This window comes from Saimiri boliviensis, chromosome 5, assembly GCF_048565385.1.
Source record: "Saimiri boliviensis isolate mSaiBol1 chromosome 5, mSaiBol1.pri, whole genome shotgun sequence".
Lineage (NCBI taxonomy): Eukaryota > Metazoa > Chordata > Mammalia > Primates > Cebidae > Saimiri > Saimiri boliviensis.
The window spans coordinates 133,347,441-133,368,263 of NC_133453.1; the positions used below are offsets into that span (position 1 = coordinate 133,347,441).

At 51.6% G+C, this 20,823-nt stretch overlaps 2 protein-coding genes and 1 long non-coding RNA gene across 3 annotated transcripts; all 3 read left to right on the forward strand.

The window, feature by feature from the left end:
- The first annotated feature begins 537 nt into the window (after window positions 1-537).
- Window positions 538-1,348, forward strand: LOC141584656 (uncharacterized). Its single transcript, XR_012517833.1, has 3 exons — window positions 538-619; window positions 774-957; window positions 1,157-1,348. It is a non-coding gene; the product is annotated as an uncharacterized LOC141584656 (long non-coding RNA).
- A 2,566-nt stretch (window positions 1,349-3,914) lies between these two features.
- LOC104653061 (uncharacterized) lies at window positions 3,915-9,791 on the forward strand. The gene is made up of 8 exons (XM_074400188.1): window positions 3,915-3,965; window positions 5,778-6,088; window positions 7,097-7,236; window positions 7,984-8,234; window positions 8,317-8,494; window positions 8,967-9,073; window positions 9,279-9,395; window positions 9,511-9,791. The coding sequence occupies exons 1-8, from the start codon at window positions 3,915-3,917 to the stop codon at window positions 9,751-9,753; spliced, it is 1,398 nt and encodes a 465-aa protein (XP_074256289.1). The 3' UTR covers window positions 9,754-9,791.
- On the forward strand, window positions 9,788-15,774 carry LOC141584654 (uncharacterized). Its single transcript, XM_074399997.1, has 2 exons — window positions 9,788-11,324; window positions 12,723-15,774. Exons 1-2 carry the CDS (start codon window positions 11,118-11,120, stop codon window positions 13,269-13,271), a joined length of 756 nt encoding a protein of 251 aa, XP_074256098.1. The 5' UTR covers window positions 9,788-11,117; the 3' UTR covers window positions 13,272-15,774.
- Window positions 15,775-20,823: the final 5,049 nt, after the last annotated feature.

Below are 20,823 nucleotides of genomic sequence, written 5' to 3' on the forward strand. Positions count from 1 at the left end.
GCTCAGCAGGTTGATTGAGGTGGTGCAGCTCCAGGTTCTCAAGTCCTAGGGCTTTGAGGCTTGGCCTGGGGCAGTAGGGAGCTACGGAAAGTGGTGGAGGCGGCGGCGCTGGAAACATCAGGGTGCCCCAGCAGGTCCCCTTCTGGCTCCAGGGGGCAGAGTGTGTGGTGCTGCAGGCATGTGCCCACGGGCGGTCAGCAGAGGTGGAGGTCCTGTTCCGGGATGGCAGGCAGCCCTTCCAGCCCCTGGGACGCCTGACCTTGCAGGCTGCCAACCACAGCCTCCTGCTGGCTGCATACGGCTGCCAGGGGCATCTGCTGGGCCCTGTGGAGGTGAGAGGGCCTGGACTGGGACACAGGGAAGGGGTTACCATTCTGTCTCTGGGCAGAGGCCACAGTGCCAGGAACCCCGAGCCCTTTGGGTCCATCCGTGCCCAGAAACCAGAGCACACGACCCCAGGGGGAGGCCCACACCTGCCGCTGGCACTGAGACCTTTTGTCTATTTCCTTCCTATGTGACCCCAAGGGAGTCCCAGACTCTTCTCTGTCCTAACAGTCTCGGATTGCAGCAGCTGGCTCCCAGCTGCAAGCCTGGCTGGAAAAGGAGTTTCCAGAGCCTGGTGGGTAGCACAGGGGGGAAGGATTGGGTGGAGAGCCCCCCTTCTGGCCTGGCTTGTAGCCCCCACTTGCCAGGCATCCCACCCTGGGCAGGAGGGTCTGGGGCTCTCTCTGCCCTGGATCTCACCCTGGTTCTGCCTTGGCTTCCTTGCTCAGGTACAGCCGGCAGGCACCCTGGATGGCGTGGCAGGCCTCCTCTTTTGGCTGTCCCGGGCAGGGCTGGTGGCTGTGTAGGCAAGTGGTCAGGCCATCACCACCTTGTGGGGCCAGAGCAAGGCCAGGCAGGCACTGACCCAGCACCTGCCTCTTTCCCTGGAGCAGCTGTGGAATGAGCTGGAATGTGAGTGTGGGAGGGAGGGCTCAACCCTGCACCAAAATCCACGCCCAGTCCGGGGCCCTAAGTTCTCACATTGGCCTATGGCACTGTTTCAATCAGAATGGTGGCCTTGCTTCCCACCGGCCTGCAGCCCAGCTCTGTTGAGATCCCTGCCTTACTTCTTACAGACCTATAGCCTTGGGTGTTCTTTTTGTTTTTTTAGAGTCCCGCTCTGTTGCCCAAGCTGGAGTGCTGTGGCACGAATTTGGCTCACTGCAACCTCCTCCTCCCGAGTTCAAGAGATTCCTGTCTCAGCCTCCCAAGTAGCCGGGATTACAGGTGAGCGCCACCATGCCCAGTAGAGATGGGGTTTCACCATATTGGCTGGGATGGTCTTGATCTCTTGACCTTGTGATCCGCCTGCCTCAGCCTCTCAAAGTGCTGGGATTACAGGTGTCAGCCACTGTGCCTGGCCCAACCTTTTTTTTCCATGGTCTGCTGTCTTATTCTTATAGGGTCTCCAAGCTAATATCCCTTATGCCTGCTGCCTAGGTTTCTCCAGTCTTCCGCCTGCTTCTTTTGAGTGAACAGCCTTGTTTCTGTGAAGCTCACTGCCACAGGGTCTCTTTCTGGTTCCACAGTGAGCTCTCTGTGGCTATGTGGGCATTGAACGCTCACAGCTACTGCCCTCCTGGAAGGACTAAGAACTTCTTGCCTGCCGGGCACGGGGGCTCAAGCCTGTAATCCCAGCACTTTGGGAGGCCGAAGCGGGTGGATCACAAGGTCGAGAGATCGAGACCATCCTGGTCAACATGGTGAAACCCCGTCTCTACTAAAAATACAAAAAATTAGCTGGGCATGGTGGCACGTGCCTGTAATCCCAGCTACTCAGGAGGCTGAGGCAGGAGAATTGCCTGAGCCCAGGAGGCGGAGGTTGCGGTGAGCCGAGATCGCGCCATTGCACTCCAGCCTGGGTAACAAGAGCGAAACTCCGTCTCAAAAAAAAAAAAAAAAAAAAAAACAACACCTGCTGGCCTCCCTACCATCCACAGCTAATGTCCGGCCCAGCGCAGAGCCTCCAAGACCCTGCCCAGCACCAGGGTGGGTATCCCTCTGATGGGCTGTTGAATGTCACCTCAATATCCTCTCTGCTGTGCCAGAGTCCCATGGCCACCCACACGGCAGTGAATGAGTGCTCCATGACTCGGCACACTGTGCTGTTCGCAGCTGTCATTGATTACGGTGAGAGGAGGCAGGAGTGTTGGCGCAAAGAAGGGGGCCGGGGCGGAGTCCAGGGGCAACCAGGGACAGCACCTAGTGTCCCCTCCCAGTCCCAGCGCCTTCACACGGGAGGCACTTGACTGTCCTAGCACTATGTGACCCGGGGTGTTTAGTGGGGCTGCCCAATTGGCTGCTTGGTGCGGACCGCACTGTCAGACTCCTAGGAGGCAGGCAGGGGGTTCAGCATAAACCACATTTGTGCAAACAGTTCAGGTGCAGAGAGCCTTGTGTCACTTTCTAGGAGTGGTGGAAACCCTACCCCAATCCAACTTCCCAGACAAGCTATGAGGAGGCCATGCAGAGGCGGCTCGGGTCTGCTGTGACAACTCACCTGCAATCTCCAGTGCCCACTGCTCTATTCTTTTCCCCCACTCCCCTACCATCTTTACCCCAGGAAGAGGCCCTGTCTGCTTGAGGCCTGGGTTGGGCCTCTGACCTGCCCAGAGGCCTCATGGTGGGTGTTGGCTGCCAGTTGCAGGGCCCCTGGCCACACTGAAGGACTCCTACCTGGAGGTGATGCTGTGGCCCCCTGAAGGAGGTGTCATGGGAGTGCGCAGAGGAGGCCATGTGGCGGCTGCAGACCTGGGTGCCTGGGATGCCAGGCAATGGGGGTCCCAACCCCATCAGGGTGGCCCTAGGGGTTGTCAAAGGCGCCCTGGAGCTGGTGAATCAGAGCAAGGATGGGGCTGTGGCTGGCAGTTGAGGATGACGGAGACAGCTCTCACTGTCCCCTCCCTCTCCAGGTGGCCCACCAGATGCTGTCCTCAGCTGAGGCCACATTCTCATGGGCACAGAAGAGGCTCTGAAAACCCCTGCTGGACCTGTATGGCCTCACCGCCAGGTAACACAGGGTGGGGAGTGGCGCATCCAGCGTTCCTGCCATGTATCAGGCGCAATGCTGAACGCTTTGACACGCTCTGACTCACCGCCTCCTCTGACCGCCCTGTGCAGAGGCTTCTTCACTCCCCATTTCACAGAAGAGGAAGCTGGGATCTCTTCCTCACTCCATAGAGAGCTCATGAGCATGGTTCCAGTGCAGGCAGGATTTTAGGAGGTGCACAGTGGGCAAGGCTGACCTCTGCCTTCAGGAAGCTCAGTTTTTCTCAGACAGACACGAAGCCCAAGAAATCATCAACAGCAGGGTATGCACAGCTCCCTGCAGAGAGCCTGAGAGTCACCTCTTAAGCAGGCCATTCCACTCTCTCACATTTCCTTTTGTTTTGTAATCATCTTTTTTTTCTTTTTTCTTTTTTTTCTTTTTTTTTGAGATGGAGTCTTGCTCTGTAGCCCAGGCTGGAATGCAGTGGTGTGATCTCAGCTCATTGCAACCTTCGCCTCCTGAGTTCAAAAGATTCTTCTGCCTCAGCCTTCCTAGTTACCGGGACTACAGGTGCGTACACCACTGAACCTGGCTAAGTTTTTGAGTTTTTAGTAGAGGCAGGGTTTTGTCACTACAGGCTGGTCTCAAACTCCTGACCTTAGGTAATACACCCCCCGACCCTTGGCCTTCCGAAGTGTTGGGATTACAGGCATGAGCCACCACTCCCAGCCTGTTTTGTAATCTTTTAAACAGACAAATCCCTTCTTTCTTGCTGGCCTTGCAGAAGCCAGCCGCAGGCTGGGTGTGGCCCACTGCTCAGCATTTACCACCACTGAGCCATACCTTAGGTGGTAAATGCTAGAGAAGGAACATTGTTGAGATGGTGGGCCGGGGATCCTATGGTGTGGCCATGGCCAGCTTTGAGGAGAAGGTACAGTTCAAGCAAGAGCCATGGGGCCAGCGTGGAAAGAGCTCCAGGTGGGGGCACCACTGCACAGAGGCCTGGGAGAGGGAGGTGCCTGGCCTGTTTGTTTTTGAGATGGAGTCTCATTGGCTGTCACCCAGGCTGGAGTGCTGTGGTGTGATCTCAGCTCACTGCAACCTCTGTCTCTCAAATTCAAGTGATTCTCCTGCCTCAGCCTCCCACGTGGCTAGGATTACAGGCATGCACCACTATACCTGGCTAATGTTTGTACTTTCAGTAGAGTCAGGGTTTCACCGTATTAGCCAGGCTGGTCTCAGACTCCTGGGCTCCAGAGACTTGGCTTCCCAAAGTTCTGGGATTATGGGCAAGAGCCACTGTGCCTGGCCTGTTTTAATAGCAAGGTGGTTGGGCTGAAGCAGAATGTGAGCAAGGGAGAGTGGATGCAACTGGGAGGGGCTGGGAGGTCCCGAGGCCGGGGCGTGGCGGGGAGGCCTCTGGCTTCTGCTCAGACATAGGAAGGACATGATCACCCTTTCATTTCAAAAGGCCCCTTTGGTCCCTGTGTTGAGAACATGGCGGTGGTGGATGGAAGTAGGGAACCAAGTCTAGAGCAGGAGGCTGGGGACCCAGTAAACTTTTCCTCCTAGGCATGAGACCCACTAGGAACCGGGCTCCAGGAAGTGAGGCAGCCCCCTTCTTTCATGCTGGTGGCCTCGCGGAGCATCTGAACTCCAGCTCTGCCTCTAACGGATTCCTCTGCATCAGCTCTGTGTGCCTGTTTCCCTAGCTGTAGAATAGGGACTAGACCCGCATCATGGGGAAAAGGCTCCATGTAATACAATTCCTGCTCCTGCCACCTTGTGGTCAGAATGTAGGCTGAGGAAGGGAAGAGCTCCCAGGGCAGGGCTTTGGCTTGGTTGAAGAATCGCCTGCCTGGTTATTCACCTACCTGGTGAGTGGGATCTGGTGGGGGTGCCAAAAAATGGATTTAACTGGCAGGGAGGGTGTTTAGGCTGCTTCCTGACCCCAGATGCCTGCAGGGCCTCTGGGCTCCCTAGAAGGTGAGTCCACCTGCCCCTGCACCCCTTCCACCGGCCCATCAACAACAGTGAGCAATGTTCCTCGTCCCACTCCACCCCCAGTGAGCCGAGATCTCCCTGATCATTCAGATCTCGCAGGCTTGACCCTACTCTACATATTGAGAAAGTTCCAATCCTCCCTTCAACTGCAGACATTTCCTAGACCTGTTAGTCGGGCACAGTGGCTCAGGCCTATAATCCCAGCACTTTGGGCAGATCACATGAGGTTGGGGGTTCGAGACCAGCCTGGCCAACATGGTGAATCCCTGACTCTACTAAAAATACAAACTTAGCTTGGCATGGCAGTGGGTGCATGTAGTTCCAGCTACTCTGGAGGCTGAGACAGGAGAATCACTTAAACCCAGGAGACAAAGGTCTCAGTGTCAAGATAGTACCACTATACTCCAGCCTGCGACACAGAATGAGATTCTGTCCCAGAAAACAAATCAAAACAATTTCCTACATCTTCCAACTCCTGTCCTTGGCATCCCCATACACAGGCCCCATGCTGCCCAAGACCCAGGGGGTAGATCAGGCATGACATCAGACATCTATGTCCTCAAAATAGGGCAGGTTGTTTCTGTCCTGGCCTCAACCCCACCTCCGCTGTCATGCCAGCCTCTGTGCTCCTCCACCTCATTATGAGATTTCCTAAAACAAGGAAAGCCCCTCCCCAAGAGGCATCCACAGGTTCCATGGCAGAGCTCTTCCTGCAGACTTGTGAGCTCCCCCTCTACAGCCAAAGGAAGCACAGCTCGGCCAGGCACAGCGACTTGTCCTGTGCATTCCCTCTAGGAACTACTCAGTGGTGGTGACGCTGCTGCTGCCTGGGAGTGACATGGCCTGGGTGACTGGCTACTGGTGGAGGAGAAGCTGCTGCTGCCGCCACTCCGACAGCTGTCCAGGGCCAACGTGCTGGCCGAGTTCTACTGGCTCAGACACCGCCTGCTGCAGGGTCCCTGGGAGTGTGAATCCTGCTCCAGACTGTGCTGCCCTCCTCCCTGGAGCCCCCTACCCCATGGGCACAGCAGCAGGGCCATGCAGGAGCAGGTACTGTGGGGGCACAAGGAAGCCTGCAGAGGCTTGTGGCATCACAGTGCCAGGCCCAGAGCTTACTGGATTTCCCAAGGTCCTATGGGACTAGGGCTGAGGCTACACATTCGGCTTTTGTCCAGAACATAAGGCCTGGCACAACAGAGGAGTACAGTGGGTGGTTTAGGGCTTCAGGCCAGCTCCTTCCCTGTGGGCTCTGCTAGAGCAGAAGGCAGACCTCCCATTACAGCTGGAAGGGCACTAATTGACTTGCAGGTCAGGGGCGATCTGGTGCTGGGATGACTGGCTCTGGGCTCCTGGGGAGCTTGCATGTGGCTCGGGTGAGTCTGCTAACCTCTGTGGACTTGGATTCCTCCACTGTGAAATGCAGGTAACCACGTGGCTCGCTCACATGGGTAAGAGGCATGTATGGTTCTTTTTTTTTTTTTTTTTTTTTTTTTGAGACAGTTTCGCTCATTACCCAGACTGGAGTGCAATGGCGCGATCTCAGCTCACCGCAACCTCCACCTCCTGGGTTCAAGCAATTCTCCTGCCTCAGCCTCCTGAGTAGCTGGGATTACAGGCACACGCCACCATGTCCAGCTGATTTTTTGTATTTTTTTAGTAGAGACGGGGTTTCACCATGTTGACCAGGACGGTCTCGATCTCTCAACCTCGTGATCCACCCGCCTCGGCCTCCCAAAGTGCTGGGATTATAGGCTTGAGCCACCGCGCCCGGCCTCATGTATGGTTCTTAATGCACGAGGGAGCCCCTCATGTCCATGGGGGAGCCACGGTACCCAGGCCTGGCAAAGAGCGGTTTACCTGTGTGCGACTCACATGGAGGCCTAGGGCTCCCTAGAAGCGTGGGTGCAGTCATGTCTAAGCAGCATGCTGATGCTGTAGAAAACAGCCTGGTCTTCAAGTTGTGTGTGTGTGACCATGGGCTTCTCTGTGCCTCTCAGTTCTGATAGCTGACCACGGGACTGGTAGTGCCTGCCACAGAATGCTGGCCCTGGCCAACAGGTGTCTGGCTGTACATGATGGATGGTGCTTTCCTGCCACGGGCATGAGCACCCCCAAGGCACAGCTCAGGGGCGGTGCTGGCTGGACTGGTCAGACCTGCTCCTTCACAGGCCATCTCTTCCCTACCCTGAAGAGGGCAGGTCTGCAGGACACCGCTGTCATGTTTGAGGGAGCCGCTGGCCATCCACTTAATGTCTTTTTTCCCCACAGTAGCTTCCGTGAGATTAAATGGATGACTTGTGTGATCTAATTTTTTTTTTTGAGACTAGGTCTCACTCTGTTGTCATGGTTAAAGTGCAGTGGTGTGCTCTCGGCTCACTGCACCCTTGACCTCCTGGGTTCAAGTGATCCTCCTACCTCAGCCCTGCAAAGCGCTGCGCTTAGCATGGCTTAGCACCACCTTGCCTGGCTGATCTGTGAATTTTAAGTGCATGATTCAGTGGCTTCTAGTTTGTTCAGAGTTGTGCATGCCTCACCATAATCGATTCTAAAACGTTTCTATCATCCTCAAATGAAACCCTGCAGCTGCCAGTCTGCCTGCTGTGTCCATGGCTGTGCCTGCACTGGACATCTGATATAAATGGAAGCATAGAATACGTGGCCTCTAAGCCAGGCTTTGTTACTTAGCACAGCAGTTTTGCAGTGGGTCTCAGGACCCGATTCCTCATTAGGGCTGAATTGGCTGTAGCCCTTCAGCTCTTGTCATCCTGAAGCTGGTGGAGGATCACTGGGCCTCTGGCTGCTGCACCAGGGCAGGGGGACTCCTGGCCTCAGGGCAGCCTAAGCCAGGGCTCTAGGCATTGGGGTGCCCGGCAGGCATTGTGCTCCCACTGTGGTGGGTGGAGCTGGCTCCACTCACCCTGCCTTTGGGGGCTGCTTCTCCCCAGACCATGCCCTGGTGGCCAGGGCCCAGCACGTGGTGACTCTCAACTGCTGGGTGTGGGACCTCAGCGTCCAGTGCGGCAGCATCCTCCTGGCCCAAGACTTTCCTCACAGCACATTCTCCCTGATGCTGAGTCGGACAGACTTGGGGCTCATGGCCCTGACCGTGGAGCTGAAACACGTGACCCTCATCTTCTACCCCAGCCTGCAGATGACGAGGAGAGGACCGAGCTTCCCCTGGAGACCTGTTACTGGGGTAGGTTACCTGGGGGATGGCATTTTCAAGCTTGTCCGCTGGTTGTGGGTCAGCGCTCCTGCCCAATCCCTCTGGTCCACAGACCTACAGGCTATACAACTCCTACCTGCCGGGGGAGAGCTGTCCAGACCTCCAGCTGCCTCCTGCCATGACAAGGAGGGATGTCCCCAGGATTGAGCTGGCCAGTGAGGACGGGGTGTCCGTCTCCTGTTACATGCCCACCAACCTCTGCAGCCTGACTCTGGGCCTCCAGCACCACGGTGAGTCTGGGCCCTGGCGCGGTTGGCCCCACCATGAAGAGCCTCTTTGGGATGCACCATTCTCAGCTTCCACTGCGACAGGTCCCCGGGCCGTAGGCGGTGACTGTGATTGAGATGATGGCACTGAGGCCCAGGGATTTCTGCCCCCATCACTGGGACATGTGGCTCCCTGGGATAAGGGTGGAGTGGGCCCTTCTGTGGTCCCTCTGCCAAGGAACATAAAGGGTGGGCCTGGATTCCGGCTACTCGAGCTGAGGATGTGGAGAGGGGCCAGGGGGACACATGCTGTCAGTCCTTGTGCTTTCTCTCCCTCTTCTGATGAGGGTTTGGAGCCAGAGCCCTGGTCTCCGAGACTCTGGGGGTGGTGGGATTTTACCGCTTCTCAGTGTGCCTCAGGCTTGTCTCTCATACAGGTCCCCAGGGGGAGGATCACAGGCTCTCAGTACATACTCAGCTTCCCTCCTCCCCACAGGCATATCCGCTGGCCCTCTGGGCATCAACAATAAAGCAGGCAATGAGCTGATGTTGCTGGCTGGCTCTGTGGCCCACAGCCTAGAGGAGCTCAGCCTGGCCTGGCAGGTGAGCAGGTACACCTGCCCTTCCTCCCTCTGGCTGAGGCTCTTGAGGGCTGCTTGCTGCAGAGTCCCAGGAGAGGCAGGTGGCCTGCTGGCTTTGCAGCGGTCTTTGGAGACCCAGGGTTGGGGGAGTCTCCTGCTGAGGCCAATGTATGTGGGGTAGCCACAAGGTCCGGTGGGAGGCCTCAGTCTTGCGTCTGTCTCGCCAGGTGGATGGTGACTGCAGGGCCACCGAGAAGACTCAGCCGACCTGCCCAGGACAGAGCCCCACCTGCCGGGCCTTCTTCCAGGATCCCCGTTCCAGCTTGGGGAACTGCTTCTGGGTGGTGAGTGTGAGCCTGGCCCCTGGGGCAAAGAAAGCCCTTTCCCCAGTCTACCCTGGGGAGTGGCATGGAGGAGGGAGCTAGGCTAGAGACAGTGACTGGGTGGCCCTGATTTCAGGTGGACCTTGAACCATTCCTCAGCCTGTGTCTGCAGGACCCCTGTGGCACCCGGGATCTCCAGCCTGCCTGCACTCTGGCGGCCACCTACATCCACCTGTGTGCCCACAACTTCAGGCCCCTGGCCCCTCCTCCACAGTGCAGTAAGCTGCCCCAGCTGGCTGGCACTCTGCCCCCTGTTGGGCATCTGCCTTCCAGCTGGAGGAAAAATCCATCTATCTCTCTGGCCAGGGAGAACAAATAATTGTCATTCAAGGAGCTAAGAGTCAAAACAAAACATTTATGGCCTGCTACAGCTTACATGTGTGTCCCCTCCAAATCTCACGTTTGTTAGAGGGGGTGGATGGCTTAGCATCCTCCATTTGGTGAAGCGTTGAGTTCTTACTCTGTTAGTTTGTAACATGGCTAGCCTAAAAGTTAGAACCTGAGAGATGCCATTTGGTAAAAGGCAAAGCTGTTCTTAAAATAAGTTGTAACGGCTTCCCCATTCTCTTCGCAATAACTGCTGACCTTGGCTTCTATGAAAAGTGCTTGCTTTTGCTTATCAGTAAGTACTGAAAAGTTGCTTGCCCTGCATCCCCTCCCCCTGAAACCAGGATGTGGTTTTTCAGCTTAAAAACCCTGCTCTCCCTGAGCTAGGGGCCATGGGTTGGAGAGACACGAGTCCTCCGTGGTCGCCGGCAATAAATGACCTGCAATTTGGCATACTTTTGTCTTGGTGTTGACTTTCCATGCTCGGTCCTGTACAACATTTGGAGGTTCCACCGAGATCTTTTATTTTCATCACCAGAAAAAAGCCATCTCAGGGTCTCGCCCGGGCGGCTGCTCCCACCTCGGAAGCCTCTAGGGGAGGTGCCCCCTGACTGTCCCAGGGCCCCAGAGTGCCACCGCGGAGGATAAGATAAGCGATGACACGGCCAACATTCACCCGAAATTCTTCAGGGTCCTAAAGACCTCCGGAGGTAAGTTTGTTCTGGAAACTGGGAACTAGTTCAAAAGAAGGGCCTGAGTCGGGGGACTGACGAGTCATTGCAACTCTGACCTGGCAAGCCTCACCAAGACGTCGCTTGAGGCTTCTGGTGGCTGTCATAGTGGGTGGCAGCCTTCTGGTATGGCAGTGCTGCAAATACCCACCCCCACCACGAAACGCCAAGATCGAGAATTCCTTGGGGCAGTAGGGTACTGAAGGCTATGGATTTTGGGATTTGCTGAAATAGCCAAGCCCCTGTATGCCTGCACTGGAGGAAATCAGCCCTTGACACGGACAGAGGTAGAGCAACGGGCTTTTGACAAGCTCAAGACTGCCCTGACTACAGCCCCAGCCTTAGCCTTGCCAGACATCTCTAAACCTTTCCAGTTGTTTGTGCATGAGCAACAGGGAGTCGCTAAGGGGGTGCTTACCCAGACATTGGGACCATGGTCCCGGCCAGTTGCCTACCTTTCAAAAAAACTTGATCCCGTAGCTTCTGGGTGGCCAGCTTGTTTGAGGTCAGTGGCAGCTACAGCCCTTTTAGTCAAGAAGGCAGACAAACTGACCTTGGGCAGGAGTTGAACTTAGTGGCACCCCACGCCGTAGAGTCGCTTCTCTGTGGAGCTTCGGGAAAATCAATGTCCAACGCCCGCATAGCCCAATACCAGGCCTTACTTTTGGACCAGCCCTGCATAAAATTTTCAAAAACCACAGTTTTAAACTCCACCACATTGCTGCCTGACAGCGAGTCAGAAGAACCCATACGTGACTGCCAACAGACTATAGATGCCCTCCATGCTGCACGACCGGACCTCACCGACGTCCCCCTGCAGAACCCAGAGGAGGTACTGTATACAGATGGCAGCAGTTTCATGGTTGATGGAGTCAGGTATGCCGGGGCAGCTGTGGCCACTCTAGAGCGGGTTATCTGGGCCCAGGCTCTTCCACACAGTGGAACCTCAGCCCAAAAGGCAGAACTCGTAGCTCTGATAAAGGCCTTGGACTGGGCGGAGGGAAAAACTGTAAACATCTACACGGATAGCCGATATGCCTTTGCTACGGCCCATGTACATGGAGCTATTTATAAAGAAAGAAGGCTGCTAACTGCAGAGGGACGAATCATCAAGAACAAAGAGGAAATCCTAGCCTTACTAGAGGCTATATGGAAGCCCAAAGCAGTGGCATTAATGTACTGCAAAGGACACCAGAAGGGAGATTCACCAGAAGCAAGGGGAAATAGGGCAGCTGACCTGCAAGCTAGACAGGCGGCCTTAGGGCCAGTGAAACCTCTGACTCTGCTTGTAACTCTGCCCGCCCCAACCCTGCCCCCTACCCCTACATACTCACCTGATGAAGAAAACTTTGCTAAAGATCAGGGGGGACCACAAGATTCCACAGGATGGTGGATTCTACCAGACACAAGGGTCGTGCTCCCCGAGGCTCTAGGATGGGCTCTAGTTAAGAACACTCACCAAGCCACTCACTTAGGGCAAACAAAACTAGCCTAGCTGCTGAGGGCCAGATACTACATTCCACATTTGCATGAGATTGTTAGGAAAACTGCTACTCGTTGTGATGTATGTGCCAGGGTAAATCCAGGAGGCAGCAGGTCTAGTCGGGCAGGAATAAGACTTAGGGGTACTAGCCCAGGGGAACACTGGGCCCCTAGGGTGCCGCTATAAATACCTCCTGGTGTTTGTAGGTACTTTCTCTGGATGGGTCAAGGCTTTTCCTACTAGGTCAGAAACCGCGCTGGTAGTAGCAAAGAGATTGTTACAGGACCTGGTTCCTCGGTTCGGCTTGCCCCTGACACTGGGATCAGATAATGGCCCTGCATTTATAGCACAGGTTTCACAGGGCCTGGCCAAGGCCCTAGGCATATCCTGAAAACTACACTGTGCCTATTGGCCCCAAAGTTCAGGGCAGGTTGAAAGGATGAACCGGACCATAAAGAAAACTTTAACAAAGTTCATTCTAGAGACCAGTGAAAACTGGGTCAACCTACTTCCTTTTGTTCTCCTCCGTACCCGATGTACTCCATATTAAAAGGGCTTCACTCCTTTTAAAATTATGTTTGGTAGCCCCCCACACTTAGAGACACCATACATGCTGAAGTCCATAACCACACACTCCTTAAGTCCTTACAGGCACTCCAGTCTGTTCAGTCCCCGGTGCTCCCCCTCATCAGGGAAATTCAACCTACCCCAGGGGATCCCACTGACCAGCCTGTACACCCCTTCCAGCCCGGGGACGAAGTCCTGGTAAAGAGGTTCACCGCCTCCGGCCTAACTCCTCGCTGGAAGGGACCCTACACCATGATCCTGGTCACCCCCACAACAGTCAAGGTGGACGGACTGACTGCCTGGATTCACCACTCATACGTCAAGACTGCCCCCGCCAGATGCAAGATGGGAAGTGGTTCCATCCTCAACGGACTCCCTAAAGCTAAGACTTTCGCGCCATTCACTGTTATCATCCTAATTTCCCTACTTCCTGTAACCACTCCCTGGAAGGGACCCCCTTTAACGCCTGCCTATTACCAATGGGTCATCACCGAGGGCTTCACTGGAGAATATGTTAGTTCCTTAACCGGGAAGGGATCCACCTTAGTCAATTTAACCCTAGAGTACATTCCAGAGAACCCCATTACCTTCTCCCTGGACTTCTGCCCTCCTGGGCCCCAACCTAAATTTCAGAACAAGTGGAAGTATAGCCGGGTACGGCAGTTCAGGGGCAGAGCGACGACTCCAGACTATGGGACTACATCTATGCCCAGGGTCCACACCAGATAAGAGATGGAATTGTAATGACTCGCACGAGTACTTCTGCCCCTATTGGGGCTGTGAGTCTATCTCCACCATAACCACAAGCAGAGACACTTTCATCTCACTCACCCGAGACTCTCCCCCGTCCCCATGCTACACCGGGTCTTGTAACCCACTCAAAATAACTGTAACTACCCAAGATGGCAGATGGACAATGGGGCAGACCTGGGGTCTTAGAGTATATATGAGCGGATGGGACCTGGAAAACATCTTCACCATCCAGTGCATACCGTTGCCCAGACCCAATAGCCCAGTGGGACCCATAGTTGAGGTCCTAAAACCCCTAATAACCTTCCCCAAAGTCCAAATAACCTCCACTCCTAGCTCTGCTACCCCATTCCTAACCTGTTTACAGAAGCCCCCCCAGATACAGAAGGCTTGAACCTTTTTTTTTTTTTGAGACGGAGTTTCACTCTTGTTACCCAGGCTGGAGTGCAATGGTGCGATCTCGGCTCACCGCAACCTCTGCCTCCTGGGTTCAGGCAATTCTCCTGCCTCAGCCTCCCGAGTAGCTGGGATTACAGGCACGTGCCACCATGCCCAGCTAATTTTTTGCATTTTTAGTAGAGACGGGGTTTCACCATGTTGACCAGGATGGTCTCGATCTCTTGACCTCGTGATCCACCCGCCTCGGCCTCCCAAAGTGCTGGGATTACAGGCTTGAGCCACCACACCCGGCCGAACCTTCTAAACTTATTGTCCTCCACACAGCACCTGCTCAACCAGACAAACCCAGACCTAGGTAAAGATTGCTGGTTATGCCTAAATCCACAGCCACTGTTTTACATAGGTCTAGCAGCACAACTCGATATAGCCCCCTCAAGTACATCATGTACTGAAAGGCAGTTCCACATAACCCTAGGGGATCTAGAGGGAGAAGGCAGATGTTTCCATTCCCCTAACTATACTCTCACTAGCTCCCCATACTGTGGTTATTGTAAAACCACTCTCATTTTGCGTTATAACCAGGCAAGTTTTTACTACACTGCACCAGACTCTGTTTGGTTCACCTGTACTTTGGGCCTCACGAGCTGCATTTCCACCTACCAGTTCAGCAACTCTTCAAAAACCCATTCTTTGTACCCCCGTGTATATACTGCCCCGGGTAAATGTTTATAGTGGACCCCAAGGTGAAATTCTCATAGTGCCCGATACCAACAGATGTTGGAAACAGGCCCCCATAATTATACCCCTATTAGTGGGACTTGGAATAGCAGGATCTACCGTTATAGGAATATCTGCCTTAGTCACTGGGGACCAAAATTTCCAAACTCTGTCACACCAAATAGAGGCAGATATTACCCATCTGGAAAATTCCATCACCAAATTAGCTGAACAAGTAGACTCGTTGGCTGAAATGGTATTACAAAATAAAAGAGGGTTAGAGCTGTTGTCCTTGAAGGAAGGACGACTGTGCGCGGCTCTCGGCGAGCAATGTTGCTTCTATGCAAATAATTCTGAAATCATCCGAGATAGCCTTGCAATGGTTAGACAAAATGTAAAAACAAGAAAGCACCTTAGAGAAACCTCAGAAAGCTGGTACCAAAAACTCTTCTCCTGGTCCCCCTGGCTAACATCTCTGCTCACTGGATTAGCAGGGCCCTTGGTGCTAATAGTCCTAGTGTTAACATTTGGACCATGCCTTTTAAATATACTCCTCAAATTTATCCAGGAAAGAATACACTCAGTCAAGTTAATGATTCCAAGATCCAGCTATGGGCACTTAAGCCAAAAAGAGGAAACCTATTAAAGATTTAACATGTGTTAGAAAAACGGGGGAAATGTAACATGGCTAGCCTAGAAGTTAGAACCTGAGAAATGCCATTTGGTAAAAGACAAAGCTGTTCTTAAAATAAGTTGTAACGGCTTCCCCATTCTCTTTACAACAACTGCTGACCTTGGCTTCTATGAAAAGTGCTTGCTTTTGCTTATCAATAAGTACTGAAAAGTTGTTTGCCCTGCATCCCCTCCCCCTGAAACCCGGATGTGGTTTTTCAGCTTAAAAACCCCGCTCTCCCTGAGCTAGGGGCCACGGATTGGAGAGACATGAGTCCTCCGTGGTCGCCAGCAATAAATGACCTGCAATTTGGCATACTTTTGTCTTGGTGTTGACTTTCTATGCTCGGTCCTGTACAACAAGTTCACCTGAGAGCAGTTTGTTTATAAAGAGCCTGGCCCCTCCTCTCTCTTTGCACCCATTCCCATTTCTGCCATGATTGTAAACTGCCCGAGGCCTCGCCAGAAGCCAAGCAGATGCTGGAGCTGTACTTGTGCAGCCTGCAGAACTGTGAATCAATTCTCTCTCTTATTTATGATCTACCCAGGCTGGAGTGTAGGGGCACAGTCTCACCTCACTGCAACTTCCACCTCCCAGGTTCAAGCAATACTCCTGCCTCAGCCTCCCAAAAATATAGGCAGGTATTTTTGTAGAGATGGTGTTTTTCCATGTTGGCCGGGCTGGTCATGAATTCCTGACCTCTGGTGATCCACCTGCCTCCGCCTCCCAAAGTACTGGATGACAGGCGTGAGCCACCACACCCAGCCTCACTAGGGATTTGAATGTCCACTCTAGTTTAGGGAAAATGCTGAGCCCGTTTTCCCTCTGCTCTCATACCGCAAAAATCATCAACACAGAAGATGACTTCTGTGAGCAAATGTGTGGGGGTTTGTCCCCATTATCAGGGTGAACCTCTAATTCAGTTCTAACACTAGCTATCTTGAGATTCTTCAGCCAGTGCTGCATATGATTGCCACAGCCAAAGCCCCACTAAAAGGGCATAGAAGTCAGTGGCAACAAGAGGTTGTACTTCCAAGAGCTTCAGATGCCATAATTAGTGGCTGCCATTCACAGACATTTAAAACTTAATGAATTCAACAGCAGAAGAGAAAATCAACTGGAAAATACGACAAAGGGCAAATAACATGAGAGGATCCAACATGTCTCAAAGAAATTCCAGGCCAGGTGTGGTGGCTCATTCCTATAATCCCAGCACTTTGGAAGGCCAACATGAGTGGATCACCTAAGGTGAGGAGTTTGAGACCACTCTGGCCAATATGGTGAAACCCCATCTTTACTAAAAATACAAAAATTAGCCCGGCGTGGTGGTGTTTGCCTGTAATCCCAGCTACTTGGGAGGCTGAAAAGGAGAAACGCTTGAACCCAGGAGGTGGAGGTTGCAGTGAGTTGAGATCTTGCCACTGCACTCCAGGCTGGTGACAGAGTAAGAGTCTGTCTCAGAAAAATAAAAATAAAAATAAAAATAAAAATAAAATTCCAGAATGAAAACGGAGACAGGACCCAGGACCTTTTAAGAGTCAGGAGGCACAATCCACAAATCCATCCATACCTAGACCCATCCAAACACAATTGCAGAAAAGACAAAGAAAAGGTCCTAAAAGCTACTGAGGAGGGTGGAAAGAAGGAAGAACATGTTGACAACTGCTTTCCCACCAGCAGCAACAGAAGACAGTGGAGGAAGAGAAAGTAAGCATGAGGTTACAGATGATCCGCAGCTCAACTATTAATGAAATAACCTGTCAGCACTGATCTGTCTAGAGATCTCTTTACCACAAATGGACACTTACTCAAGGGATACATCCACGTGTTCATTTACGTACCGTCTGTGTCTGCTCTCCTGCTACCGTAGCAGCGTATTGCCAAGAGAGACCATATTTTTGCTCTCTGAAACACTCGATTATAAGCTACAGATTGGAAAAAACGTTTACAAACCACCTATCAGACCAAAGACTCATCTCCAGAGACTCATCTCTAGAATATATAAAGAACTCAAAGCTCAAAAGTAGGCCAGGTGCAGTGGCTCACACTTGTACTCCTTGCACTTTTGGAGGCTGAGGTGAGATGGCTTGAACCCAGGAAGTCAAGGCAACAGTGAGCCACGATTACACTCCTGGCTGCATGACAGAGTGAGGCCTTGTCTCACAAAACCTCCAAAGTAAAAAATGGGAAATAAACACATCAACAATGTTTGCACTCCCAGCCGTAGAGTAACAAGGTAGTGCTACACACCTGAGCTCCAGTGAGTTCCAGGGACTCTGCAGCATAAAGCATTAGTTGAACATTCAAATGGCCAGGTTGTGATTTCAGCATCCACTTGAGTGTAGTAGAAAAAGCACTGTTCTTGTACCAAAAAGGTGGTGGCTGCTGAGAATAAAGCTAGGCTTAGAGGCAGGAATCAAGGTCATGGTCTACCAACCAGATCCTCTTGGGAAGCAGCACTGAACTCATCAAGTGCCAAGACAGCAGGTAGTGTGGCTCCACGGGAAGGTTGGAGAATCTGGGAATCAAGCAGAAGCACTCACTGTTCTGATCCTGTAAATACAAAACTGTCAGCTACTACAGCCATCAACAGAACATCTGGCAGGACAAGCAACTCAAATTTATAGCCACAGGGTAACAATGGACTCTTATCTGCCGTTAAGGTCCTCTCCTTTCCTCTTAGGGCTCATTTATTTATTTATTTGAGACAGAGTCTTGCTATGTCACCCAGGCTGGACTGCAGTGGCACAATCTCGGCTCACTGTAACCTCCGTCTCCCAGATTCCAGCAATTCTCCTGCTTCAGCCTCCTGAGTAGCTGGGATTACAGTCAGGTGCTACCAAGCCCAGCTAATTTTTTGCGTGTGTTTTTAGTGGCGATGGGGTTGCTCCATGTTGGCCAGGATGATCTCAAACGTCTGACCTCATGATCCGCCTGCCTCGGCCTCCCAAAGTGCTGAGATTACAGGTGTGAGCCACCATGTCCGGCCTGGTTTATTATTTTTTTTTAAACAAGGGATAAATTCTTCCCCTCTCTTGGACACCAGTCAAGTATTTAAGAAAAGCAGTCACCAATTGTAGTGAAATTTTGAAAGACAAAAGGTGGTTATAATGTGACATGGGAAATGGCCCATAAAACTGCATACCTCAGCCATATGTCGGCTTTCTGTTGAAATTGCTCTCTGTAACCCTGATGTGACAGGCAAGCAGTCCAAACCCCCGCCATCTTGGCCCCTGCAACTTGTAATAAGTAACTAAGGTCTGTAATTTCCACCCTACCCAGACAATGTGTAAACTACGCTTATCTTGACTTCTGTGAACCACTTAAGTAACAATTGGAATGACCAAAGTCCCCTGGCCCTCGGAATGTCTGAAGCCCCTCACCCTCACCCCCACCCAGGAGGTGCTTTACAGGCATAAAAGGTCTTGACACCCTCCCTTTGAGGCTCAAGTCCTCATCACCACCGGCAGTGAAGACCCTGTAATTTGGCCTAGTCTTTGTCTAGGTGGTGATTTTGTGCTGGTTCGGTTACAACACTAAGTTACAACATAAAGGCATCTCATGAACTCTCATCAAAAAAAAAGAGGAAGAAATTAAGACACTTATTATCATCTTTTGAGACAGGGTCTTGCTCTGTCCTGCAGGCTGCAGTACACTGGAGCAGCCTCCCAAGTATTTGGGATTACAGGCATCCACCACCACGTTTTTGTATTTTTAGTAGAGATGGGGTTTCACCATGTTAGCCAGGCTGGTCTCGAATCCCTGACCTCATGTGATCCTCCCATCTCATACCCGACCAGAGAAATTAAGACATTCTCAGATAAACAAAAGCTGAGAGTTCATTACACTGGGACCTACCCTGCAAGAAATGCTAAAGGGAGTCCTTCAAGTCAAAACAAAAGGATGCTAGGTGGACATTTGAAGCCACATACAAAGACCTGCTTTATTGGAATTTTGATTCATATCTCTGATTTTAATTATTTTACTGGATTTAAAAGAGATATGTAACCATAAGTCTGTTAAATATATAATTTATAAAAAAAAAAAAAAATTAGGCATGGTGGCGTGTACCTGTAGTCTCAGCTATGGAGGATCGCTTGAGTCCAGGACCTGGAGGTTACAATGAGCTATGACAGTGCCACTGCACTCCAGCCTGGGTGACAGAGTGAGACCCTCTCTCTAAAATATAGATATACTTTGTAACAACAACATAGGACGGGGTGGAGCTGTCAAGGAGTAGATTATTTGTATGTGATTGAACTTACTAGTTGAAAATCGATTGCTACAATTTCAGGATGTATTATGTAATCCTCATGGTAATTACAAAGAAAATATCTATAGAATGTGCACAAAAGGAAATAAGAAGGGATTCTAAGTGTGTCACATCAAAAAATCAATTAACACAAAGGAAGGCAGAAGGAAGAAAATGAGAGAGAAAACAAACCATGAGCCATGCAGAAAACAATCCACAGAGTGGCACCGGGAGGCCCCCAAAAATGGTGTGCTGGAGTCCTCCCAGAGCAACTGCTCACTGAGCCCTTGGCTGTGGGCCTTATGGCACAGTCATCCAACAGGGTAGTGAGTTTCGTCAGATGATAGTCTTTAAAAATGCAAATGAATTCTACAATCAAAAGACTGTCAGACTTACACGTTGGTTGAAAGTGAAAGGATGAAAAAGAATACTCCATGCAAATGGTAACCAAAAAAAAGGAGGAGGAGCTAATCTCAGACTAACTAGACGTAAGGTCAAAAGCTGTTTTAAGACGTAACAGTCAATTCACCAAAAAGATGTAACAGTTTTAAATGTGCATGCAGCACACCTCAGAGCGCCTAAATACATGAAGCGAACACCGACAGAATGAAAGGAGAAACATAGTTCTACAGTAACAGTAGGTGACTTTAACATGTCACTTTTTTTTGACACAGAATCTGACTCCGTTGCCCAGGCTGGAGTGCAGCGGTGTCAGACAGGTCACTGCAACCTCCTGGATTCAAGTGATTCCTGTGCCTCAGCCTCAGAGTAGCTGGGATTACAGTTGTATGCCACCACACCTGGCTATTTTTAGTAGAGACAGGGTTTCACCATGTTGGCCAGGCTGATCTCGAACTCCTGACCTCAAGTGATCCACCTGTCTAGGCCTCCCAAAGTGCTGGGATTACAGGCCTGAGCCATTGTGCCTGGCCCAATAACTCACTTTCAATAATGGATACAACACCCAGACAGAAGATCAAGAAGGAAACAGAGGGCTTGAACAATACTATAGATGAATTGGACCTACCAGGCATACACAGATGAGTTCACCCAGCAGCAGAATACACATTCTTCAAAGTACATGTGGGATGTTGTCTGGAAAAAATCATGTATTAGGCCTCAAAGCAAGATTTAATACCTTTTAAGTGACTGCAATCATAATAGCAGGAGGAAAACTGGAATATTCACAAATCTATGGGAACTAAACATACTACAAAACTATGGATCAAAGAAAAATGATAAGGAAAATTAGAAAGTATTTTGAGACAAAACATATCAAATCTTATGGAATGTAACAAAAGCAGTGCTATGAGGGAAATTTATAGCTGTACATGCTTACGCTAAAGCAAGCTGGCCAAAGGCGGTGGCTCACACCTGTAAGTAATCCCAGCACTTTGGAAGAATGAGGAAGGCAGATAACGTCATGTCAGGAGTTCAAGACCAGCCTGGCTGACGTGGCGAAACCCCATCTCTACTAGAAACATAAAAAT

Coding starts and splice junctions, on each gene's coding strand:
- LOC104653061 (XM_074400188.1), top strand. CDS start 3,915: ATGGTGGGCCGGGGATCCTATGGTGTGGCCATGGCCAGCTTTGAGGAG. Junction 7,237..7,983: donor CCCTACCCTGAAGAGGGCAG/GTCTGCAGGACA, acceptor GCTTCTCCCCAG/ACCATGCCCTGGTGGCCAGG. Junction 9,074..9,278: donor AGCTCAGCCTGGCCTGGCAG/GTGAGCAGGTAC, acceptor CTGTCTCGCCAG/GTGGATGGTGACTGCAGGGC.
- LOC141584654 (XM_074399997.1), top strand. CDS start 11,118: ATGTCCAACGCCCGCATAGCCCAATACCAGGCCTTACTTTTGGACCAG. Junction 11,325..12,722: donor CCCTGCAGAACCCAGAGGAG/GTACTGTATACA, acceptor CACCCCTTCCAG/CCCGGGGACGAAGTCCTGGT.